Source organism: Rhinopithecus roxellana, chromosome 18 (assembly GCF_007565055.1).
Source record: "Rhinopithecus roxellana isolate Shanxi Qingling chromosome 18, ASM756505v1, whole genome shotgun sequence".
NCBI classification, from domain to species: Eukaryota; Metazoa; Chordata; class Mammalia; order Primates; family Cercopithecidae; genus Rhinopithecus; species Rhinopithecus roxellana.
In genome coordinates, this window is record NC_044566.1 from 10801263 (window position 1) to 10828221 (window position 26959).

Below are 26959 nucleotides of genomic sequence, written 5' to 3' on the forward strand. Positions count from 1 at the left end.
AGCTCTGAAGTTGTCAAGAGAAGGGGAGGGGAGATATGGTTCCTCAACTCCAGAAGCTTAAAGATGGAGGCAGAGAAAGGCAGAGACTGAAATGAACAGAATAGAAGGGGGACAGTGCTGCCCAGGGAGCACTGTGCCCTCAGAGCTCTCCTGTGGGCGGTGAAGGGTGGAAGTCAGGGGGCATTCAAGTTCAGGAATGCTTTGAGATCCCTTTGGTAAGTTTCTGGGACTACTGCATTTTAGACGTTACTGTGTTTGATGAATTTGTGTGATCCTCAAGGTTAATACTCTCTTTCCATTTGCTTATAGCCTGGGAAACAGGTTGACCTACCTTAGTTGTTTAAAAAAACATGTCCTATTAAACCGATAAACAAATGAAAAGTTTTGAAGGAGGCTTGACACGGCAGAGAAGGAAGTCAGTGGGAACTAGTATGGAATAAGATGCATAAAGGTCACCTATTTGGACAGACCAGTTGTGGAACTGGTTGGGGAATTGGAATCAGGGTCATCTGTTTATTCCCTAACGTCCTCTAATGAGAGAAAACCTGGAAACGAAGGGGCCCTAAATGCTCTTTCGGAAAACAACTGAGTAACTGTGAAAGGGAAATTTAAGCAAACTCAGGGAGCTTGACTTAACAGAACGGAAATTTAGGATTGACATGAGAAAAATTGAGCAAAATTATATGCATGTCAAATTGAAGCAAGAAGCTTTAGTAGCAAAAGTCAGTCTCAGAATTGAAGTCGTATGTATGAAAAGCGATCTAGAGTGCTCGCCCAGCTCCTCTGCTCTGTTTGGTAAATTACTCTGGGTGTGAATAAAGATGTTTGTAACTTCGCTGATCTTGAACTCTTTTTGAGTTAGAGTTTAAAAGAGCAACCAAATTTCATTAAAAAAGTATTGAACAAAGTTAAAATGTGAAGTAGATTTGAGAGCTAGCTCTTTCTCTGGGCCCACCAGGTTCCTGGCACACAAGGATCCAGTGTGTGTTTATTGCAGCCAAGTGGCAAAAGATGTATTAAGCAGGGAAAAATTGTCTGTTGGCTTTTCCCCCACTTAATTCTAACTTTCAAAAAGTTTTGGAAGTAATTGAACCAAAGTTCAGATTAACTTTGAGCTAAAATGAAAGATGCGAAAATAATCTTTGAAAGTAGTAAAGAGATCATATGAGCACATAAATTCTGATTAGGATGAGGGAAATAAGCAAGTTTACAGTAGGGCAAGGCATTCTTCAAATGCTGTTTAGAATGTTCTTTAAAATGTTTTCTTAGATAAGAATGGGGTAAATCATACACATATTATTATTAATATTTATTTTTTTGGAATAAAAATAGATACAGGGATTTAAGAGACTGACCAGAGTGTGTTGTTAATTAACTCTTCCTTTCTGTATATTTTGGCCAATCTGTCTCTTGTTCTTGGTAAAATAATGAGTGATTTTTGTGTTGTTCCCTTTTGCATTATAACTATAACATTTTCTTTTTTACTAAGATGGGGTCTTTAAGCAGAGAGAGAGAAAGATTAAAAAAATGAAAATAAAGGGAGGAGAGCAGTAAGAGAAATAAACAAAGCTGGTCATAGTGGTTGCAAAAAAAGAGAGAACCCAGGGGTCTTTCCTCCCAAGAGGTTGTGCGCCGCCTGAGACAAGAGTTACCTCTTGACAATAAAATCAATACTGCATTCGGCTTACACTACAATTGAGACTATAATTATTTTGACTGAATACAATGCACTATTTTGCCCTTCTGAATTTTGGTGAGTTGAATTTTTCTCTACCTTGAAACTCCCTCATTTTCGAATATTCTCTATCCTGATGATTTTAATGTGATCAGTTTTTGTTCCTTTACCATGCTGAGTAGGGTTCTTAAAATCTTTCTTGACATTTAATTAAACATGTTTCTGTTGGTAGTTCTAAGGTTCTGGATAGACAATAATTTCAGGGCCATGGAAAACACACCATTTATAACAATAAGTAGCTAAAAGTTGGGAGGGACTTTAAACAGGTGCTCTGTCAACTGTTTTCTTTTGCACTACCCACCCCCAAAATATTTTTGGAAACCTATCTGTCCCCTGCAAATTTTTAAATGAAGCCTAAAATTTATATCACAAATTTAAATACTACAGTCCCCGATTATGTAGTTTTTAATGTAAATATTTCCATTTTAAAACAAAAATAGTACATCTCTCTTATAAGAGTATATGATTATATCTGAAAACTACCGTGATTTGTTAATTACTGCTATTCATTTAAAAATACATAAATAATCTCTTCTTTAACATATGGAAATTTTTCTAACCTTTCCTTTCCTCTATCAACTCATATTTCTATTTAACTTTCTTCACAGAACTTAAAGTAATATGTCTATACTTTAAAGGCTTTTATTGATTACTCTTTCATACATCGAGGCCAAGATGGGTGGATTACGAGGTCAGGAGATCGAGACCATTCTGGCTAACATGGTGAAACTCCCTCTCTACTAAAAAATACAACAACAAAAATATTAGCCAGGCGTGGTGGCGGGCGCCTGTAGTCCCAGTTACTCAGGAGGCTGAGTCAGGAGAATGGCGTGAATCTGGGAGGCAGAGCTTGCAGTGAGCCAAGATTGCACCACTGCACTCCAGCCTGGGCGACAGAGTGAGACTCTGTCTTAAAAAAAAAAAAAAAAAAAAAATTCTGCATTAGATTTTCATTAGGATCATTGATCAAAAATAACAATTTTAGATTTAGGTTACCAATAAACATAACTACCTTTGTTTTAAAATGCATCTCTTAGTGAAACAGATGGGCTTTAAAATTTTTAATTAGTTTACTCATCTGGGATAACATTACTTATTACTAGAATGAGAAAAAGGCTCAATATTAATTGTATTTTAATTTTTTTGTATAGTTTTAAGTGCTGAGAACAATTGTTTTTATAAATGAATTGATGAGTAAAAGATATATTTGTCTTTCCTGTCTTCTCAGTTTTTAATTAAAAATTTGTTTATTCTCTCTTTTGTTCAATAGGTACTTGCCTTTCATTGGCTAGAAACCCTTAATCTATTGTAGGTGTCAAAAGTTTGAAGCAAGATTGCCCTAGCTTGAAATTGTAATTGGTGGTGCTTGCTAATTTACAATCCCCTTTGTAGGGATACTATGGTACTCTTCCTAGCTCCCTACTTCAAGTCAGAAGCATGATTCCCAGATGCTGAGAAAATGGGCAGCTGATGGCTTATAGCTGCCCCTCATTGGAGAATTGCTCTCATGCTCTCAGCCAAAGGGACCTGTCTGGCCCTAGGTTAACATGCAGGTCTACAGCCATGTCTAGCTGGTGCAGGGGTACAAATGCCTGGCTTCAACTGGGACAAATCTTCTTTCGTTTTTAAAAGTACATTCATTTATTGTATAGTGCGGAAAATGCAAACTTCATGAAGAACATATGTAACAAGGAAAAGGTCTCTCACCTACCACACCCACTCAGCTTCAGACACCAACAGTTTTTGACCATTTCTGTTTATATTTATTCTGATACTAACCTGCAAAATTCTAAATAATATGCCTAGAATGCCTCCTTCTGGATTCATGATTTCACAGAAGTGGAGGATTTGGTTCATTACAAATACCCCAAGGTTTGGGCTTCATTTGAAACCGTCACCCAGATAAGGAACTTAGTACCCAACTGGAAACAAAGCTGAAGGGTCAGCTCAGCTCTAGAGCTCCTTGTAGAATTGGCCTGAAGCTTCTGTTGCAACCACTGAGCTTTCCCCTCCACCCAGTCCTGCCTTCCTCACGTCCTTGCAGGCGTATTCTTGGGAGCACCTCTCATAGCTGTTTTCATCTCCAAGTCTGTTCCCAAGAAACTCATTGTAAATTCCCCATTCAAGAAATTTCACTTTTGGAGTGTGATTCTGCTGAAGGGAGTGAAAAGAATCTTTAGATTCAGGTAGAAATAATACAGTGAGCCTATTTCATATATTGTGGCTATTTTTGGTAGTATCTTTTTGTATTGTTTGTGCTATGAAATATCTATATTCAACAGGGGGACAGCTGTTGAAAATATGACCCACCCTTGATAAATACTTTCTTTGGATTTTTACTAATGAGTCAATAATATTTCGGTTACATCTTGGATGATCTCCTTTCATTCCCAAGTGTAAGGTAGGATAAACTCAACTGCAATATACTCACATTTTAAAATGTAATAATCCTCACATTTAAAATACCTCAACATAAACTATGTTGTAGTTAAAGATGTAGTTTTTAACAGGAAATATGTACACAAGCACACATATTCCTTAGTAGCATGGAGCTAAGGGAAAAGCAAACTACAGTTCATGAATAATGCAGAATTTTTCTGTTTATGCAATTTCCATCTGTTGTGTGCATGGCATTTATGATATTCACAAGATAAACTGATAGGAGTGTGTGATCTGCTAATATGTACATTTTAAAAGCTTTAATTACTGTTTTTATGGAAGTGTGATGCTGTGTACTTTGACTCCAGGGAGATGAAAATTAGAACAAAAAATAGCAACACAACAAACACAAATGCTCCTGAACATCAAGCCTTTTATTTTTAAATGAGTGATACCTGATGTGTGTGTTACCACACTCCAGGATCCCAAAGGGCTTGCCAGCATTGCTTTCTGATTACAGGTTAGATGAAAAAGGAGAACAGATTTGAGTGGAGTGATTCTGTCTTTCCCTGTGCGAATCTCTCACCGTCACTGCTTTTTGATGGCTATGTGTTGCCTTAGTTGAATGAGGAGAGATGACTTACGTTTTTCAAATGTTATATTAACCTTGGAAATGATATTGGATAACTTATCTTGGAAATTAAAGTTTTAATGAAGTGAGAGTCCCTAGAGAAAATTATAGAAAAAAAAAACACATTTTTTCCTCTATAAATCAAAGGCACAATCCCACTAAAATTTTTGTGAACTCTATAGATTTCTGAGCTGATGTGATTTAGTGGAATGTAGTGTAGATGGAGGAAATGGCTTCTCCTATCATTGGGTAAGAAAAATCACTGGTTCACTGTGCAACTATGAACAGATCATTCAACCTCTTTGAACTTCACTATTGTAATTAGAAAAATGCAATGTTTGAGCTAGGTGATGTCAAACATTCAGCACAGACATTTTTGAAAATCCTATATGCACTTTATTTTCACCTTCAAAACTTTCATTTTAGGCTGTTATGTTTGAAAGACCTTCTAGGTCTATAAACATTATTATTATTATTATTATTATTATTATTATTATTAATGAAACAGACCCTTTTTTCTCAAGGACAGATGTTGCAAAATTTGTTAAAATGTCCTTGTTATTTTTTTTTCCAGACTAGCATTTTTCAAATGCTTTTCAGATACTTTGACTCTCCCCTTCATTTGTTTTTTGAAAAAATTTGCTAAGTTATTTTGCTTGTTTATAAACATGGCTTTCTTTGATGACTGTTTTTTGTCAATTTCCCTGAGTTTAGAAACTTTGAGGTGTAAAATGGCTTCTCATAGGTCCTTGCATTAACTGAATTGAGAAAATGTTAAATCTAAAGGTTTGGAGCGGATTTTTTTTTTTTTTTTTTTTTTTTTTTTTTTTTTTTTTTTTTTTTTTTGAGATGAAGTCTCGCTGTGTCTCCCAGGCTGGAGTGCAGTGGCATGATCTCAGCTGACTGCAACCTCCACCTCCTGGATTCAAGCAATTTTCCTGCCTCAGCCTCTGGAGTAGCTGGTATTACGGCCATATGCCACCATGCCCAGCTAATTTTTGTATTTTTAGTAGAGACGGGGTTTCACCATGCTGGCAGACTGGTCTCAAACTCTTGACCTTGCGATCTGCCTGCCTCAGCCTCCCAAAGTGTGGGGATTACAGGCATGAGCCACTGCACCTGACCAGGAGGGGAAAATTTGTTTCTGACCATTTTATCCAATACAACCTTTTACGAATTATTGACATATAGGTAGTCAGTGGTGTGATTTAGGATGAGATACTGCCCCAAATATTTGGCTTTATACCTGATAAAATGATGCCCTAATTTTCACCTGATCAAAATATTTAGCTTGTCGGATGCAATGGCATGACAAGCCTAAAGGATTCAAGATAATTCAAATTCCTATTGATTCATGTGATATTTTCACACTCAGCTCTCTCATCTGTTGTTTCTGCAAACACCTTCAAAACACTTTAATTTGATAACAATATATATATTTTTTGAGACAAGTTCTCACTCTGTTGCTCAGGCTGGAGTGCAGTGGTGCAATCTGGGCTCACTGTAACCTCCACCTCCTGGATTCAAGTGATCCTCCCGCCTCAACTTCATGAGTAGCTGGGACTACATGTGCACATCACCATGCCTGGCTAATTTTGTATTTTTTTGGTGGAGACAGGTTTTCACCATTTTGGCCAGGCTGGTCTCGAACTCCTGACCTTCAGTTATCTATCTGCCTTGGCCTCCCAAAGTGCTGGGATTATAGGCATGAGCCACTGCACTGGGACTGATAATAATATAATTTTAAGGAAGTTTTTTTTTTTTTTTCATTTTAAGTGCTGTGGCTTATTTATTTATTTATTAGCTCACAAAACTGTGCATCTGAATTGGTCAGAGTAGGACCCTAGGAAACCAGAGAGGCTGTGGGAGCTGCATAGAATTCATGGCATCCATATTCCTATGCATCGAGGAATGAGATTTTTACTGCATACCCAACTTGCTCTGAAAAGTTCCTCTGAAAAAAAAACAAATAGCATGTAGCGTGTGTGTGTGAGTGTGTGTGTGTTTGAAAGTTGACTAGTATGAATTAGTTAAATGCTTTGTTTCCATTCCAACCCCTAAATGAGTTTACCTGTAACCCTAGTAGCTGTAATCGATGGCATTTTTTCACCACAGGGAGCTTCTTGAGCTACTTTCTTATGGAAGCCAAGTCCCAGTGACTGGTCCACATCACCGCAGCTGGATAGTCTAGTGTGTGATGCTCCTCATGGCTGCATAGTCTAGTGTGTGATGCTCCTGGACATGGCTTCCACTAGGAGTGTGTGAGTCACTGTTTGCCTGACCCATTTTCCACTTCCCATTTTGAATAGGGGCTCCTACTTTTTTACTTGTAGACACACTGGATTACGAGGGAAGTTTAAACCATTTATTTATGGAGGTTTTTTTGTTTTTGTCTCTCAACCTTTCTAGGGGGAGAGATGGCAAAATGCTTTCATGTTTCTTTTCCCTTTATGAAGGCAGTTTATACCCCTCCAGTCTAGTATCTCCCATTTGGAGACCTCTTTCCCTTTGGAGAATATATTCCAGGTTATCAATTTCTTCCTGTGGTTTATTAATTCCTCCCCCTCTGACCCTTGAAGGCAAATTGAGATCAGGGACCATACGTTATACTTTGCATCTCCCATAGCACAATATCTATGACATGTATAATGTCTAATGCCCACATACAATCAATACCTGCAGGTATTTTAGTTAAATGCTTTGTTTCCATTCCAACCAAGTCCAATTATTATATATTGACTATAATAATAGTAATAATTACTATTGGGTTTTTTTTTTGAGTGTGTGTGTGCCTTGTTTTATGTTAAGCATTCCATGTGCATCATCTCATGTAGACTTTATATCAGTTTTGTAAGGTCAATATTAGAAATATTCTCTATTTTATAAATGGAAAAACCAAAACTCATAGAAGTTAAATAATTCTCAAGTTAATACATGGCATTCATATGCACACACATACATACACACCTAATGCCATGTGCCAAAGCCCTTCTTCTCTCAGTTTCGGCTGGCTCTGTAAGCAAGGGAGAAGAAAGCTATTCTCAGAATAAGCAGGAGAGAAGAAAACTGTCTTCAAGATGGGGCCAAGTGGAGGTGTAGAGATAAGGAAAATACCTATACTCTGATTTGCGTCAGTTTTCCCCTGAAGTACAAAATCAACATAACTTGTACCAAGACATTTTATCTCTTTTTGTAGAATGCCCCCACATTGTCTACTTTATCTCCTTGTGTTGCCATAGCTTTAACCTTATACTCTGTGATATAATCATCTTGGCCATTTGTCCTTTTCCTGCCTTAATTTTATTATAAAGATCCTTGCACCAGTCCTAGCACTTTGGGAAACTGAGGTGGGAGGATCACAAGGTCAGGAGTTGGAGACCAGCCTGGCCAACGTGGTGAAACCCCATCTCTACTAAAAATATAAAAATTAGCCAAGCGTGGTGGTGCACGCCTGTAATTCCAGCTACTTGGGAGGCTGAGGCAGGAGAATTGCTTGGACCCGGGAGGCAGAGTTTGCACTGAGCCATGATTGTGCCACTATACTCCAGCCTGGGTGACAGAGCAAGACTCTGTCTCAAAAAACAAAGTAAAATAAAGTAAAATAAAATAAAATAAAATATCCTTGCCCCAAATTACATAAAAATGTTTGAACCTGCAGCAACCACATATATGGGCCATGCCCAACTCACTCTGGCCTGCCTTCTCTGTTTTCCTGGCTACTAAAGTGAGGTTTGGCACAGAGAGGTGTGGTTACACTGGGTGGCGGATGAGGTTGTCCAGTTTATACAGCCCAAATTGTAGCTTAGATCTGAGATGGGAGAAGAGGAGTATGAGGGAGTGTGTGTGTATTTCCTCCTGGGAAAATTGAACTGAATGGAATGAAGAGAAGCAGTTTTTGAGCAACCATCACCTATGCTGGAGGCTCAGACAAGCTTGGCTGAAGTGGGTCAGACAGCAGTGTGCTGAACAGAAACACTACCTACCTCCCAGTTTACCCGGGTCCTGTAAAACCTGCCCGAATCTGAAGCTGATTCAAATCACAATTTTGGATATTGTTGCCATGAATTCAGTTTCCACTGTGGTAACTGAAAGTTTTAATTGGAGCAGAAACTTAAAATCCATGTTATTCTGCAAGAATGGAGACCTTGGCCACCTACAGCACCTGGTCATATACTCTTTCCCACTGAGCATAAACTAGTTGTTCTGTCAGAAGCCACTTATCTAATTAAGTGAACAGGGCACAGAAGGTAACAATTAGGCTTTAATTAGCGGTTGTTTCCAATCATACAGTCCAACTAATGGGGAAAGGGGTGCATGGTCTCATTACATTAAATTGTATTTGTCCTAATGCAAATTGGTGTCAAAACGTGTGTTAATTGGAAGAAAAAAATGAGGATTGTAACTTTATTCCATAATAAAAAATTAGGCTTCAGGAAGTACACTTAAAAGCAAAGTGGAACAATGTTTAAAATTAACTGTTTCAATAAAATTGTATTTTCCCTTAATGAAAGTTTTCCAGATAGGAATATTCTAGACTTTAAATATAATAAAACATAATTACATTTCACTAATGTACTCTTATTGGTCTCATTTTGTAATAAAATCAAGAAATTATGTAATTTACTTTCAAAGAGGGCGTAGATGCATTGTACTAAATTAGAACTACAGGTTCCTAGGGAAAAGGCTCTGTGCATGCCTGTTCTTGGGCCATCCTGTGCCTCTCCCCAGAGGCAATAGTTCTATAGTTGCTCTAATATCTTTCTAGGGTTATTCAGGATTTTATTCTTTCTTATAAAAATTATAACAAAAGTCTTCATATACATCACTTAGTTCAAGAGATTTATGACTGTGTATTTACAAAACAGATTCTCTTTTGTCTTTTGAGGGACTGACCTTTAATTAGTTGTTGATATGCACTTGGGAGATGCAAACTAATTTATTACAGTATTTACATAAATAAAAGATAATTAAGAAGACAAATATACTGCTATCAAAAAAAGAAAAACATATACTGTGATAAAACATTGAACTGGAGTAGAATTTGCCCTGTGCTTTACATGATGGTGGCTGTGGTTCTTCATAATGCTGCTGGAATAGGGTTTCCTGTCTTCCATGCCTATCTCTGCCTTGGAGGGACTTTGGTAAATCTGATCTGGTTATTAGTTATCTACACTAAGACTGAAGGTTTGGACAGCACTGCCTCCTGAGCACCAGTATCGAGGCTTGTGGGCTCCTTTGCCCATTCTCCACTTCTTTGAGAGTTTTGGATGGGGCATTAAAAGCACAGCAGCACTGCAGTATTCTAAGTCTGAGCCCTTTTCTTGCTGGTGGTCAGAATCATGCCATGGAACTCAGAAAAGGAGATTTTACCAAATTTTCTACTACGTAGGGATAGCACTTCTCTGCAAATGCTTCTGAAGGTCTGGAATAAAAAGTGAAAAACAATAACTCTAAGCACACTAGGTCAGACCTTTTCTAAGATGAGAATGTTCTCATTATGAGGCTTCAAAAGGTAGCAACAGGCATACCGCTAAGATGAAAAAGTTTAATTCTGTGAAACAACTGCAAAGGACTTTTTCCTGCAGTACAGCAGGATATCATCTGGCACAAACCGAATGTTTTCTGTATAATATGAACAGGCTAGTGGTGATTCAAAATGTTCTGTAATTCCTGCTTCTGCCCTGGACATCACCCTCACTTATCACCTTCTCTCTCTGTAGAATCATAGCCTTGCTTCCTGCTCATGGGTCTCCTTTTTGTGCAGGGGAATGAGAACTAGTGTTATCAACTTCCATATCACTTCTCATCAATGGCTGCCTCCTTATAGGCCCTTGGCACTAACTGACTGTTCCCCGATCATGATCATCTTTCTTGGGCCCTGGCTTACGGGAGTGTGTTAGTCCATTTTTGCATTGCTGTAAAGAAACACCGTAGACTGGATAACTTATAAACAAAAGAGGTTTAACTGGCTTATGATTTCGCAGGCTGTAAAGGAAGCATGGCAGCATCTGCTTCTGGGGAGGCCTCAGGGAACTTACAGTTGTGGCGAAGGCAAAGGGGGAGCCAGCACTTCACATGGCAGGAGCAGGAGGAAGAGAGATTAGGGGAGGTGCCACACCCTTTTAAACAACCAGATCTCATGGGAGCTCACTCACTACACAGTACCAAGGGAAGATGGTGCTAAACCATTCATGATCCTATCACCTCCCACCAGGCCCCACTTCCAACACTGGGGATTATAATCCAACATGAGATTTGGGAAGGAACACAGATCCAAACCACATCAGGGAGGTACATTGTCCTTCTGGTCATATTGTCCATCCCCCAGTAACAGAAACAGGGAAGCATTATTCTTTAGTTTTCAATCCCTACCTCTCTCCAGAGGAAATTTGTCCCTCAGTATTCTCTTCAGCTTCAGGATCACAACAGTGTCAGATTAATATTTTTTTCCAAATATTTCCCTCTGCTATCTTCTTCACCTTGTCTTATACATCATGCTCAGTAGCTCATCATTCAACCTCTGGACCATCTAAGTAAGGTTCTGCATCCTCTAAAATCTTGCTAAAGAATCAAATGCACGTGTTCAAAAGAGATTTCATTATCTGCCCTGGAAATGATTTTCAGTGAAACAACAGAAGAATTAAATTTGTGAATCACACCTCAGAGAATTTTTTCAGCCAATCCCTACTCTTAGGGAATTTATAATCATTTTGGGGGGATTTGAAAACAGAAGGTAGCTGCTTTCCTTTGTACACTAAGGGCATTTCTCTTTCTCTTTTCCTGTGAACTCTACATGTTCACTGATAGATTTTACAAATCCCTTGGCACCTTTATTATTCTCCTGCAGCTTTCTCCATGTTGTCTTCACTTGTCATGTTGGGGAATCCTAAAGTAGAGGTGGATTCAAAGGAAACTAAATAATGTGAAGTAGTTTGAGGAGACTGTCCACTAGATCTTAAATTTTAGCATTCTCATTTCAAACTGTTCGAAGGAGACTTTTGATAAAGAAGACATTAGTCTTTTTTTTTTTTTTTTTTTTTTTTTTTTTTTTTTGAGACGGAGTCTTCACTCTGTCACCCTGGCTGAAGTGCAGTGGTGCGATCTCAGTTCAAGCAAGCTCCGCCTCCTTGGTTCATGCCATTCTCCTGCCTCAGCCTCCCGAGTAGCTGGAACTACAGGCGCCCTCCATCATGCCTGGCTAATTTTTTTTTTTTGTAGTTTTAGTAGAGACAGGGTTTCACCATGTTAGCCAGGATGGTTTCGATCTCCTGACCTCGTGATCCGCCCGCCTCGTTGTCCCTAAGAGCTGGGATTACAGGCATGAGCCACTGCCTCAATGCTGTTGTTTATATCTGCCCACATCTTCAAGTTGTCAGGGTGTTTTTTCATTGCAATGACACCCTCCAAATGAAGTTGACACTCCACCTACTTGGTGCTGCCCACAAATAGTAAGTACAGTCTCTGACTGTCATTAGTAAAAATGAAGTCCGATTTATTAAGGAAAAAGCTGACAGAACAGCCTGGTTAAAACAAACAAACAAACAAAAAAAAAAAACTCAAATTGGAATTAGAAGATCTGCATTTGCCAATAGCTGGTTGACTGGCCACTTTCTTGCCTTGACATTTTTCATTTTTCTAACATAGAACATGGGAATCATGATTTCTCCCTAGAAGTCTTGGGAATATTCTTACTCACATATTTGGGGAGCATTTTTTATGGTATATAGCACTGTGCTAGAATCTGAGAAAGAGAAAGATATAAATGAAAAGAATTGCTGTCCTTTAGGAATGAAAAATGTAGTTGAGGAAGCAAAATATACATACATAATAAACCAGTTTAGCAACAGTAATGATTGTTTACCGCTTTAGAGCATTTTATAGTTTTCAAATTTATTATATGTGGGTCTACAAAATTTTATATATATGTATATAAATGCACATATATTCATGCATAAACATAAGGATTAAATGAAATTCTACATATATGAAAGTATATGCACATAAATATATACATATATTGGTATGTGTGCATATATATGTGTGCATTCACAATTTCATTTAATCCCTATTAGCAACCCTATGCGGCAGATAGTAATGACTCCACATCACAGATGACGGCACTGAACCTACATGATATTAAGTAAAATTGCAAGTAAAACAGGATTCTAAGCCCTGTGATCTTTCTGTTGCAGCATACATTATTTTCTTAATTCAGGACAAGGGTGCATCCCCGAAGTGTAATGTGCCCAGTAAGTGCTATGGAAAGCTTGCTTGGAGGAAGTGGGCTTGAGGTACAGAAGAAGAAGGGGTCTCAGATAGGGAGAGAAACATGCTGTAAAGTCTGGCATGTGGCACACTGAGAAAGAATTTGTGAGTGTGAAGGATGTGTAAGTTTTGATTTTTCTGAAGGATTGGATTGCATGAGTGAATATATTGTAGGGCATGAGATTAGGGTGTAGACTGGCTGTGGAGTGGGTTACAGCATGGGGTCAGAGAAGTGGGTTAGAGGACTTTTGTACTCTCCAAACAGAAAACGCCTATGGGAAAATATGAAAAAGAAGAGGCTGGGTAGATGGACCCATTGGAAAGGCTTTGTAATTAATTCAGGTAGTCCAGTGTCAAAGACTGGGTTTCTAGCTCCACGACTAACTAGGTTTGCTACCTAATCAAGTTGTTTATCTTCATCAAGTCACAAAAGTACCTGCCTCATGGGGTTGTTCTGAAGATAAATAATCCATAGAAAGCCACTTTCACTCACCATCTAGCATTTAGAAATCATTCATTAAATGTTAGCTAGTTATACTAGTATTACAGATACAGTGGTAGAAGAAAAGATATAAAAAGATAATATATTGTATGAACATGTTGTAATTCCTCAGAAGAAAGACAAACACTCTATTAAATCAAGGCCCTACACTGTTTTAACTAAAAAGCAACCAATACCAGCCTTCTCTGTGGACAAGATTTATTTTAGTTTCAATGGACAATTTCCACTATGAAGCAATATTAGTGACTCACAGCAAAGGTAATAAAACTAAGAACCACCTACACACCTTTACAAACTTTAAACTATTTGTAATAGTGAAATAATAGTGTTTCAGGTTCTGATTTATATCAGCTTAAGCCAGTTCCTCGTAAATTTCAAGACCTTCATCATCATTGTGACATTTAGACATAAGGATAATTTGGGGTTTCACCAAGGCAGTGGTATTTTTAGAGTTTGACAAAGAGTGAGGAGTAAGCACTTTCCATTTGTTCCAGGAACATAAACATTTGATCCCTTTGGAACAGCTGAGGATGTCTATAAGCCATGTCAGAGACACCACATGAGGGATGCATTGAATAAGCAGGGAGGCTCCCCTCATCCCACAGGGTTGGTATTTTAATGAATCTTTAAAGCTTTTGACTAATCAAATAACTTTGGCAGATTTTAATTTCAATATTTAAATGATAGTCAATTCCAAGTGCAGTATTTACAAAGTCCAAAAGGATACAGAGTTTATCAGCTTGAACAGAAATTTTCTCTGGTCTTTAGAAGGAGGACTGACTTTACTACACCCCTGTCTCCTTACTCAGAAGGACACTCTGCTCAATTTTCCCGTAAGTTGCCTGGCTGCATTTTCCAATTCAGTCTCCTACGGCTTCCTAAAGGCAATGTTAAGATTAGGCGGCTGCCAATAGAGTATAGTTTCAGTGGAAACAGAAAGGCCCACCTGCCTGAAATCTTTACTCAATGGCTAGATCATCCTCTCTAGAAGGCTACAGTTAAAATTAATGTGTTATATTTTGCATTGGTGTGCATTCATTTGTCTGAGAATTCTAGTCGGAATACACTTTGCATACCACTGTGGTCTAACTTCCTTTTCCAGTTGAGACAACTGGACCGTCAGCTCCAGGAGATCGTGTTTTATTTCTCTGATTCTTGCCTAGCACTGTGCCGTGGCTTCTGATGGTGCCTAAAAAAGCATCCCTGTTTGAGGCTGCCACTGCAACATCTACCTCCAAGAGGTGAGGTACAGAAACAGCACATTGGAAGGGAATTCCAGAGTCAGAAGACGACAACTCTGTGCCAGGGCGGGCAGGGGAAGGAGAAAGCTGGGAGAGGAGGAAAGGGTCGGTGCCCAGTTAGAAGAGGACCATGGCTAGAGAGTGAAAGAATAAACGGTTGTTGCTTCGCCGTCATTTCTGAGGCTATTTCTACTCAGACAGCATGTTTCAAAATATTGATTGCCCTCTAATTAGAGGTTTCTCATTGAATAATGCCACCTCAAACCAGGAGTGGGCTACTGTGTACCATGAGGCTTTTCTGTGTTTTGATTCTGAGACCCTGAAATAATTGTGTAACGATCTAAAACTACTTAGGATGGGCTGTTGGGGACTGCTTCAAAACACTTTTATCATAATATATTTTGTTTATATAGCATATGTATATCTATATATGTGTTATGCTCCCTATGTATATATAATTACATGTACAGGATATCAATATGTATCTATATATATGTGTACATATATTGATATTTGTATTTATGGCTTTATTATGTATAAATATATAATTATTTATGCATAAATACATTTATTTTAAAGGAATTGAGAGATTTATTTTATATGATGGGGCATCTAAAATCGCCGAATTTTAAAGATGCAAGAGAGCTCAACCAGTTCATCTTCCTCCTTTTTAAGGTAAAGAAACAGAGTCAGGAAAGTTGAGTGACTTGGCCAAGGTCTCAGGAAAAGCAAGAGCCCCACCTAGAGCTCAATTTGTGCTTTTCAGGCTAGGATACCCTCCAGTGTACCCCTGGGTCTAGGGCAGTAGCACTTGGTGCTGGTAAAGGGGTTAGGCTCTGGGTCTTGAAATTGTTTCCTACTCATGATTCTGAAATGCACCCCCTCATACTTTGACTTGATATCCACTTTAGAAGGACCAAAAGGAGAAATGTGAAGAAGTCATTGGCTTAGAGAGAGTATAATAAAACCTCAATAGGAAAACTAAATGTGGTTGATTTGTACATTCATCAAATGTAAATGAATAATACCTGTTCTTACAATGGGATGCCTGTAACTGTGTCCTGAGAACCCATCCTAGCAGATACTACTCACAGAAACAGGTCTTTCCTTTCTAATTTCTCTCCTCATCATTGAGACCAGTAGAGTCCATCTTGCTTTAGGTTTGCATTGTAAGAGCAGAAAAAGAAAAACAAAATCTGGACACAGGTGTGGACTCTTTTCAAAAATAAACCACTGGTAACAGTCATTCTAGTCTCCACCAGTGATTTATCTCTGAAAAGGGCCTGACGGAGGGGGATGAATGGAAAAGGGGTAGATGTTGATCAAATGGTACAAAGTTTCTGGTAGACAGGAACAGTAACCTGTAGTGATCTTCCACACAAAATGGTGATTATAATAAATACTAATGCATTACATATTTCATAATTGCTAAAAGAGTAGATTTGACATGTTTTTGCCACAAAAATTATATGTGAGGTGATGAATTTGTTAATTAGTCTGATTTAATCATTCCACATTGTGAACATATATCAAAACATCACCTTGTATGCTTTAAATAAATACAATTATTATTGGTCAATGAAAAATAAAATAAAATTTCCAAAAAGATAAACCACTACATTTTTCTTTACCAGAGGCTGTTGATCAGGTGTCCTTTAGTACCAGGCAAACGGAGAACCCCGCTGTTGGGATAACATTGCTGCAGCAGGAAGGATATTTTTTTCTTTCCTGAGGCTTTTTTGCTTGAATCCAAATTTCTTTACAATTGACACATTCCTTTCTCCTACCCCTGCCTACTTCTGTCAGCTGTTCTGGGAAAAATAGGAAATGAGTTTAACATTTTCACCCAGTGGCTGGAGGCCACAAGACCAGGGCACTTAATATGATACGGTTAGCTTTGTTTCAAATTAAAATTGGAACCAGTAATGTCTTAATGCTCTTGTCTAGACGATTGTCACGGCTGTAAATTATCATCATAATAGCCATTGTATGGTTTCTAATGACTTCACCAAAACATTATTTGCCAATCCTATAAATTTTTGAACATGCTGTTTAGTTTATCCTAATGAATCTATTAAGAGGTGACACATACATCCTGCTTCCTCTCTCCAAAGAGACATTTGTGGATTCAATTCCTTGCTTGTTGCTAATGCCACTTTGTAATCTCAATACTGATCTAATTCTGTCTTCTGTCTGTCTGCAACAAATTTAATCAGAAAAATCATTATCCAAATGTAATGTTCCGTGTTAATATAATTACTGATAAAGTAAGCTTTACATCTGCCATTTTGCCACATGTGGGTTTTTTTTAATTGTTGTTTTGATTTGGGTTTTTTTTTTTTTTTGAGACAGGGTCTCACTGCACCACCCAGGCTTGTATGCAGTGGTGTGATCTTGGCTCACTGCAACCTCTGCTTCCTGGGCTTAAGAGATCCTCCAGTCTCAGCCTCCAATTAGCCACCATGCTCAACTAATTTTTGTAATTTTGTACAGATGGGGTTTCACCATGTTGTCCAGGCACATGTGTTCTATATGTCTTTTTTTGTTTGTGTCTCTCTTTTTCCATTATTTTCTTCTTCTATGCCAAATAGATGTTTTCTAGTATGATATTTTAATTCCCTTAATGTTAATAGTTCTTGAATTGTATTTTTACATTCTTTTCTTAATTGTTGCTCTGAGGATTATAACTAGTATCTTAACAATTTAGTTTGGATCAATACCAATTTAATGTCAGTGGTATACAAAATTTTGCTGCTACATAGCTCTACTTTTTCCCCTTTCTTTGTGCTCTTACACATTATAAGAAGAAATATTTACAGATTATAAGTCCATAAGCACCATTTTTTAGTTGTTGATTTGTATAGTTACCTTTTAACTAAACAGGGCAAAAATTACAAACCAAGAGTATATTAATACTATTTCTTATGCTTATTTGTATTGTTATGTCTACTGGTGCTGTTAATATTTCTTCATGTGGGTTTTATTTATTGTCTATTAGCCTTTCTTTTCAGACTGAACAACTCTGTTTAGCATTTCTTATAGAGTAGGTTTATGAGTGGCAACTTATTTCAGTTTGTTTATATGGCAATGTCTTAACTTTTTTTTCATTTTTGAAGAATAGTTTTGAAAATTATAGAATTCTTATTTGACAGTATTTTTCTTTCAGTACTTGGAGTATGTCATCCCATTGCCCTCTAGAAACCATAGTTTCTGATAAGAAATCAATTGTTCCTCTTATCAAGGACCCCTGTATGTGATGAGCCACTTCTCTATTACTGTGTTCAAGATTCTCTTTTTATCTTTTACTGTTGACAACAATTTGTTTATGATGTGTCTGGGCATGGATAATTTTAGTTGATCTTACATACATTCTGAGTTTCTTTTATGTACAGTTTAATAATTTTCAAATGAAGTTTTGAAAATTTTGGCCATTGTTTCTTCAAATATTTTTTCTGGTTTTTCTCTTTTACTTCCCTTCTAAAGTTTTCATTTTCATTATGTGGCTCTTGGTACACTTGATAGCATCACAGGGACATTGAAGACTTTGTTCAGTTTTCTTCATTGTTTTTTCTTTTTATTCCACAGACTAGATAGTCTCAATTGACCTATATTCAAGTTCACTGATGCTTTATTCTGCCAAGTAAAATTTGCAATTAATTCTCCCTAGCAGGGGAACAACATACTCCCTAGCAGGACTGGGACCTGTCAGGGGGGCAGTGGGAGGGAGAGTATCAGGATAAATAGCTAATACATGTGGGGCTTAATACCTAGGTGATGGGTTGATATGTGTAGCAAACCACCATGGCACATATTTACCTGTGTAACAAACCTGCGCATCCCGCACATGCATCCCAGAACTTAAAATTAAATTTTTAAAAAAGGAAAAAAAAGCATTTATGATACATTTTAATATGTATTTAATATGTATTTTAATATGTTTTAAGCTCTCAATAAAAGTTGGCTAATTTTGTAACATAGAAAAGGGCTCCATAGCAAATTGTTTATTTCAGTTATTGTATCTTAGAGCTCTAGAATTTCAATTTTTAAAATAATTTATATTTTAAGTTGATGTTATCTATTTGCCGATATATCATTCTCATGTTTTTCTTTAAGTTTGTATTCATGGTTTACTTTTGGTCTTTTCTTTAAATTTGTATTCATGGTTTACTTTTGGTCTTTGAAAATAATTATAATGGCTTTAAATTATAATTTAAAGTTATTTCAAATTTTTGACTAGGAATTCTAATGCATGGACTTTTTCAGGTACAAAAATTCATGACTGATTTTTTTCCCCTTGGTTTGGGGCCATATTCCCCTGTTTGTGTACATGTATCATGATTTTTTTGAAACTGAATATTTTGGATCATGTAATGTAGCAACTCTGGAAACCAGATCCCATTCTTCACAGTTTGCTATTGTTTCTGTTTGTTTTTGTTGTTCTTTGTGTGTTTCATGACTTTCCTGTAAGAACGCTATAGTTTTTCATGTGTAGTAACCGGTTAACATCATTGTCAGCTAATGACTAGACATGCATTTCCTTAATATCTTGAACTAGCAACTCTCCTAGTCTTTCCCGGATAGTTCCATGTATGTTAGGTGCATGCCTTCAATTTACTGGTAGGCAGTTGAAAACTCTGTTACCATTAATTTCCTCTTGCCCAGATACTCACGGTCAGCAAGAGTTAAAAAATTAAGACCTTTTCAGGTGTCTCAACTTCCTGCACATGTGTGTGGCCTTCTAGATTCTCAGAAACATGTTGGAGCTTTTCAAAGTCCTTATTGTTTACTGAATATCTGTGTTCTCTCAAAATGTATATGTTGTAATTATAGTTAGATGAGATCATATGACTGGATCCCTCATGATGAGATGAGTGCCCCAATAAGAAGACACCAGAGAGCTTGCTTCTCTTTCCAGACGCATGCTCCAAAGAAAGGCCATGCCAGAGCACAGAGAGAAGGAGAGCTTCCACCAGAGCCTGACCAAGTGTGCTGCTGGCATGCTTGTCTCATAATTCTACCCTCCAGGACTGTGAGAAAATAAGTTTCTGTTGCTTAAACCACCTGGTCTATGGTAATTTGTTATGGAAGCCCAAGAAGACTAACACAAATTTGGGTGCCAGGAAGTGGGGTGCTGATGCAACAAATACCTCAACATGCGTAAGTGGCTTTAGAAGTGGGCAATGGATAGAGGATGGAAAAATTTTGAGATGTATGCTAGAAAAAGCCAAGATTGCAGTGAAGTATTTGTTAAAGGCAGTTGGAGTGAGGGCGCAGAAAGAAAAGAAAATAGCTAAGGAGAATTATCTATCTTTCCAGAGAATACATAAATCATCATGAAAAGAATGTTGATATCAATATGAATGTTAAAGGCCATTCTGTTGAGTTCTCAAATGCAAATAAGGAAAAAAATTACTGGAAAATGGAAGAAAGGTGATCCTTTCATAAAGTGACATAGCACTTGGATTAACTGTGTTCTAGTGTTTTGTGAAATTGATATTTTTGACAAACAAAATTAGATAATATTTAGGTAAGACTTTGGATTTTGCAAGCGATAAAATTGGATAATTAGCTAAGGAGATAGCTAAGCAAAGTGTTGAAGGAGCGGCTTGCTTCTTCCTGTTTATGGTAAAATGTGAAAGGAGAGACAGAAGTTGAAGAAGAAATTGTTAAGCAAAAAGGAACCAGAGTTGAAGATTTGGAAAGTTTTCAGTCTATCTATATTGCAAAAAAATAAAAAAGCTTATTGTGAAGACAACAGGAAGGGTGTGGTTGAACAATTATTTGATAAAGAGATAATGGTAATGACTCATGGATTCTGAATCAGCCATCTCAGAAGAGGCCAGGAATAGAGATCAATTTTACAAGCAAAAACTGTCAATTTGAACTAAGCAGTCAGAAACAAATGAGGTGAAGTAAAGGCTGTCAGACTTTTAGAGCCTACAAGACCAGACCAGAGAGCTATTTGGCTGTAACTTTGTGCTTTTCAAGAAAACGAAGTAGTGACCGCAAAGGCAATTCAGAGATCATCAGGTTAGTATCCTTTGCGGCAAAGGGTGGGAACATTGCCTCAGTTTCAATAGGCCATATGGCCTCTGACTAAAGCCTTGGGGGCAGGGCATTGGAGACAGGGCTGTGTAAGAGCCTGGAGGCAGGATCCACTATCCCTGTAGGTCTAGAATAAATGGCACAAAATGAAAAAGAGATATCTTGAGCCTTAAGAGCTAATGGAATTTGCCTTGGTTGGTTTTAGATGTTCTTAGGGCCTGTCTCTTATTCCTTCTTTCTTAATTTTTCCTTTTGGAATGGGAATGGCTATCTCATGCCTATTCCACTATCTGTTGTAATTTGGAAGCACATAACTTGTATGGTTTTACAGGTTTACAGCTGGAGAACAATTTTGATTTTTGGGATAAGGCTTACTTATGTTTGATTTAGATACTATTTAGCTGAGACTTTGTACTTCAGAATTGATGCTGGAATCTGTTAAGACTTTTGAGGCTGTTGGGATAAAATTAATGTATTTTGCATGTGAGAAGGACATCTTGGGGGTCCAGGGCAGAATGTATGAACTGAATATATGTGTGCCACTCAAAGTTACGTGTTAGTATGATGTTATTCAGAGATGAGGTTTTTGGGTGGATAAATAAGGTTAGATGAGATCATGTGAATGGGAACTCATGGTGGGATTAGTGCCCTTGAAAGAAGAGATACCAGCGACGTTGCTCCTGTCTCTGTGCATGTGAACCAAATGAGCACACAGTGAGAAAGAAGCCTGGAAAAGAGGCTTTACAAGAACTTCGTCACGCTGGACCATTCTAGCCTCCAGGACTGTGAGAAAATAAATTTATGCTGTTCAAGTGATCAGTCTCTGGTATTTTGTTATGGCAGCCCAAGCAGACAGACCCTATGGACAATTCATTCACCACATTTTCCATGTAAGGTTTTGGTCAGCTTCTTGTTTGCTCAAATTTTATAGATGCCTCAGGTAGCTATGATATTAAGCAATTACCACGGATGGTTTTTGACAGATGTCCTGGGGAAAGGTTGTTTACAAGGAGTGATCTCTAAGTCCAGTCAAGTAAAGACAAGCCCTGCTAGTAGAGGTTTCCAGGAAACTACCAGTCAGGTCAAATAATAACAACTGGTAAGGGCACTTCTGAGGAGCTTCAAAACTGTTTTTCCCTCTCCTTTGGTTGGTAGGCTGCTGTTTTTTTTTTTTTTTTTTTTTTTTTGAGACGGAGTCTCGCTCTGCCGCCCAGGCTGGAGTGCAGTGGCCGGATCTCAGCTCACTGCAAGCTCAGCCTCCCGGGTTTACGCCATTCTCCTGCCTCAGCCTCCCGAGTAGCTGGGACTACAGGCACCCGCCACCACGCCCGGCTAGTTTTTTGTATTTTTTAGTAGAGACGGGGTTTCACTGTGTTAGCCAGGATGGTCTCGATCTCCTGACCTCGTGATCCGCCCGTCTCGGCCTCCCAAAGTGCTGGGATTACAGGCTTGAGCCACCGCGCCCGGCATTTTGTTTTAAATTTTTTTTTATGGCTATGCTTATCACTGATATTGTATTTACCAAGCTGTTGGTTTTCACAGCTATTGTGGAGCTGAGAAGAGAGGATGGGTGTAGGGCAAGTTAAAACACCAGAAAGGTCACTGTTCTCATTGAGATTCAGCTGTTTTTTCTTTAATAAAGAGTCCTTGAATTTCTCTCTTGGTTAGTTGACAGAGTTCTTAAAATGTTGATTTACTGTTTTCATTGCCATCATGGAGGAGCAGATATTTGGAAGCCTTTCACTGCAGCATTCTTGCAATGTCTCCACACCCCAACTCAATTAATTTTTGTTCAGTATATTAATTTGACTTTTTGTTGTCTCTCTAACATTGGTTTTATCCTTATCTATTGATGTAAGGTGGGATTTGGAGCTGATCTCACACTCAGATCCAGGGATGACCCCTAATTGTTCAAAGCCTACATTCTCACTCTGAACACTATTGACATTTTGGGTCCAATACTTCTGTGTTGTAGGGGGCTATTCTGGGCATTGTAGGATCTCTTTTTTTTTTTTTTTTTTTTTTTATACTTTAAGTTCTAGGGTACATGTGCATAACGTGCAGGTTTGTTACATATGTATATTTGTGCCATGTTGGTGTGCTGCACCCATCAACTCATCAGCACCCATCAATTCATCTTTTATATCATGTATAACTCCCCAATGCAATCCCTCCCCCCTCCCCCCTCCCCATGATAGGCCCCAGTGTGTGATGTTCCCCTTCCCGAGTCCAAGTGATCTCATTGTTCAGTTCCCACCTATGAGTGAGAACATGCGGTGTTTGGTTTTCTCTTCTTGTGATAGTTTGCTAAGAATGATGGTTTCCAGCTGCATCCATGTCCCTACAAAGGACGCAAACTCATCCTTTTTTATGGCTGCATAGTATTCCATGGTGTATATGTGCCACATTTTCTTAATCCAGTCTGTCACAGATGGACATTTGGGTTGATTCCAAGTCTTTGCTATTGTGAATAGTGCCGCAATAAACATACGTGTGCATGTGTCTTTGTAGTAGAATAATTTATAATCCTTTGGGTATATACCCAGTAGTGGGATGGCTGGGTCATATGGTACATCTAGTTCTAGATCCTTGAGGAATTGCCATACTGTTTTCCATAATGGTTGAACTAGTTTACAATCCCACCAACAGTGTAAAAGTGTTCCTATTTCTCCACATCCTCTCCAACAACTGTTGTTTCCTGATTTTTTAATGATTGCCATTCTAACTGGTGTGAGATGGTATCTCATTGTGGTTTTGATTTGCATTTCTCTGATGGCGAGTGATGATGAACATTTTTTCATGTGTCTGTTGGCTGTATGAATGTCTTCTTTTGAGAAATGTCTGTTCATATCCTTTGCCCACTTTTTGATGGGGTTGTTTGTTTTTTTCTTGTATATTTGTTTGAGTTCTTTGTAGATTCTGGATATTAGCCCTTTGTCAGATGAGTAGATTGCAAAAATTTTCTCCCATTCTGTAGGTTGCCTGCTTACTCTGGTGGTAGTTTCTTTTGCTGTGCAGAAGCTCTTTAGTTTAATTAGATCCCATTTGTCAATTTTGGCTTTTGCTGCCATTGCTTTTGGTGTTTTAGACATGAAGTCCTTGCCCATGCCTATGTCCTGAATGGTACTACCTAGATTTTCTTCTAGGGTTTTTATGGTATTAGGTCTAACATTTAAGTCTCTAATCCATCTTGAATTAATCTTCGTATAAGGAGTAAGGAAAGGATCCAGTTTCAGCTTTCTACTTATGGCTAGCCAATTTTCCCAGCACCATTTATTAAATAGGGAATCCTTTCCCCATTTCTTGTTTCTCTCAGGTTTGTCAAAGATCAGATGGCTGTAGATGTGTGGTATTATTTCTGAGGACTCTGTTCTGTTCCATTGGTCTATAGCTCTGTTTTGGTACCAGTACCATGCTGTTTTGGTTACTGTAGCCTTGTAGTATAGTTTGAAGTCAGGTAGCGTGACGCCTCCAGCTTTGTCCTTTTGACTTAGGATTGTCTTGGCAATGCGGGCTCTTTTTTGGTTCCATATTTTTTTCCAATTCTGTGAAGAAACTCATTGGTAGCTTGATGGGGATGGCATTGAATCTATAAATAACCTTGGGCAGTATGGCCATTTTCACCATATTGATTCTTCCTATCCATGAGCATGGTATGTTCTTCCATTTGTTTGTGTCCTCTTTGATTTCACTGAGCAGTGGTTTGTAGTTCTCCTTGAAGAGGTCCTTTACATCCCTTGTAAGTTGGATTCCTAGGTATTTTATTCCCTTTGAAGCAATTGTGAATGGAAGTTCATTCCTGATTTGGCTCTCTGCTTGTCTGTTACTGGTGTATAAGAATGCTTGTGATTTTTGCACATTAATTTTGTATCCTGAGACTTTACTGAAGTTGCTTATCAGCTTAAGGAGATTTTGGGCTGAGACGATGGGGTTTTCTAAATATACAATCATGTCATCTGCAAACAGGGACAATTTGACTTCTTCTTTTCCTAACTGAATACCCTTGATTTCTTTCTCTTGCCTGATTGCCCTAGCCAGAACTTCCAACACTATGTTGAATAGGAGTGGTGAGAGAGGGCATCCCTGTCTTGTACCAGTTTTCCAAGGGAATTTTCCCAGTTTTTGCCCATTCAGTATGATATTAGCTGTGGGTTTGTCATAAATAGCTCTTATTATTTTGAGGTACGTTCCATCAATACCGAATTTATTGAGCGTTTTTAGCATGAAGGGCTGTTGAATTTTGTCAAAAGCCTTTTCTGCATCTATTGAGATAATCATGTGGTTCTTGACTTTGGTTCTGTTTATATGCTGGATTATGTTTATTGATTTGTGAATGTTGAACCAGCCTTGCATCCCAGGGATGAAGCCCACTTGATCATGGTGGATAAGCTTTTTGATGTGCTGCTGAATCCGGTTTGCCAGTATTTTATTGAGGATTTTTGCATCGATGTTCATCAGGGATATTGGTCTAAAACTCTCTTTTTTTGTTGTGTCTCTGCCAGGCTTTGGTATCAGGATGATGTTGGCCTCATAAAATGAGTTAGGGAGGATTCCCTCTTTTTCTATTGATTGGAATAGTTTCAGAAAGAATGGTAGCAGCTCCTCCTTGTACCTCTGGTAGAATTCAGCTGTGAATCCATCTGGTCCTGGACTTTTTTTGGTGGGTAGGCTATTGATTGTTGCCTCAATTTCAGAGCCTGCTATTGGTCTATTCAGGGATTCAACTTCTTCCTGGTTTAGTCTTGGGAGAGTGTAAGTGTCCAGGAAATTATCCATTTCTTCTAGATTTTCTAGTTGATTTGCGTAGAGGTGTTTATACTATTCTCTGATGGTAGTTTGTATTTCTGTGGGGTCGGTGGTGATATCCCCTTTATCATTTTTTATTGCGTCTATTTGATTCCTCTCTCTTTTCTTCTTTATTAGTCTTGCTAGCGGTCTGTCAATTTTGTTGATCTTTTCAAAAAACCAACTCCTGGATTCATTGATTTTTTGGAGGGTTTTTTGTGTCTCTATCTCCTTCAGTTCTGCTCTGATCTTAGTTATTTCTTGCCTTCTGCTAGCTTTTGGATGTGTTTGCTCTTGCCTCTCTAGTTCTTTTAATTGTGATGTTAGAGTGTCAATTTTAGATCTTTCCTGCTTTCTCTTGTGGGCATTTAGTGCTATAAATTTCCTCTACATACTGCTTTAAATGTGTCCCAGAGATTCTGGTATGTTGTATCTTTGTTCTCATTGGTTTCAAAGAACATCTTTATTTCTGCCTTCATTTCGTTATGTACCCAGTAGTCATTCAGGAGCAGGTTGTTCAGTTTCCATGTAGTTGAGCGGTTTTGATTGAGTTTCTTAGTCCTGAGTTCTAGTTTGATTGCACTGTGGTCTGAGAGACAGTTTGTTATAATTTCTGTTCTTTTACATTTGCTGAGGAGTGCTTTACTTCCAATTATGTGGTCAATTTTGGAATAAGTGCGATGTGGTGCTGAGAAGAATGTATATTCTGTTGATTTGGGGTGTAGAGTTCTATAGATGTCTATTAGGTCTGCTTGGTGCAGAGATGAGTTCAATTCCTGGATATCCTTGTTAACTTTCTGTCTCGTTGATCTGTCTAATGTTGACAGTGGAGTGTTGAAGTCTCCCATTATTATTGTATGGGAGTCTAAGTCTCTTTGTAAGTCTCTAAGGACTTGCTTTATGAATCTGGGTGCTCCTGTATTGGGTGCATATATATTTAGGATAGTTAGCTCTTCCTGTTGAATTGATCCCTTTACCATTATGTAATGGCCTTCTTTGTCTCTTTTGATCTTTGATGGTTTAAAGTTTGTTTTATCAGAGACTAGGATTGCAACCCCTGCTTTTTTTTGTTCTCCATTTGCTTGGTAGATCTTCCTCCATCCCTTTATTTTGAGCCTATGTATGTCTCTGCATGTGAGATGGGTCTCCTGAATACAGCAGACTGATGGGTCTTGACTCTTTATCCAGTTTGCCAGTCTGTGTCTTTTAATTGGAGCATTTAGTCCATTTACATTTAAGGTTAATATTGTTATGTGTGAACTTGATCCTGCCATTATGATATTAACTGGTTATTTTGCTCGTTAGTTGATGCAGTTTCTTCCTAGTCTTGATGGTCTTTACATTTTGGCATGTTTTTGCAATGGCTGGTACCAGTT

The 26959-nt window shown here is 38.1% G+C and overlaps 1 protein-coding gene across 17 annotated transcripts in view; it reads left to right on the plus strand.

Moving 5' to 3' along the window:
- Positions 1 to 26959, plus strand: part of FGF14 (fibroblast growth factor 14) — a 703097-nt gene that overhangs the window by 189633 nt on the left and 486505 nt on the right. For 3 of the 17 annotated variants that reach the window (XM_030922298.1, XM_030922300.1, XM_030922301.1), the window contains exon 2: positions 19584 to 19910. The exons of 12 other annotated variants lie outside the window; for them this stretch is intronic. In XM_030922298.1, the coding sequence (XP_030778158.1) occupies positions 19907 to 19910 (4 nt within the window). In that variant the 5' untranslated portion in view covers positions 19584 to 19906. Of the gene's footprint in view, positions 1 to 6860; positions 6952 to 6986; positions 7007 to 19583; positions 19911 to 26959 lie in introns of all 17 variants that reach the window. 2 more of the 17 variants (XM_030922303.1, XM_030922305.1) reach the window with 2 other exon arrangements.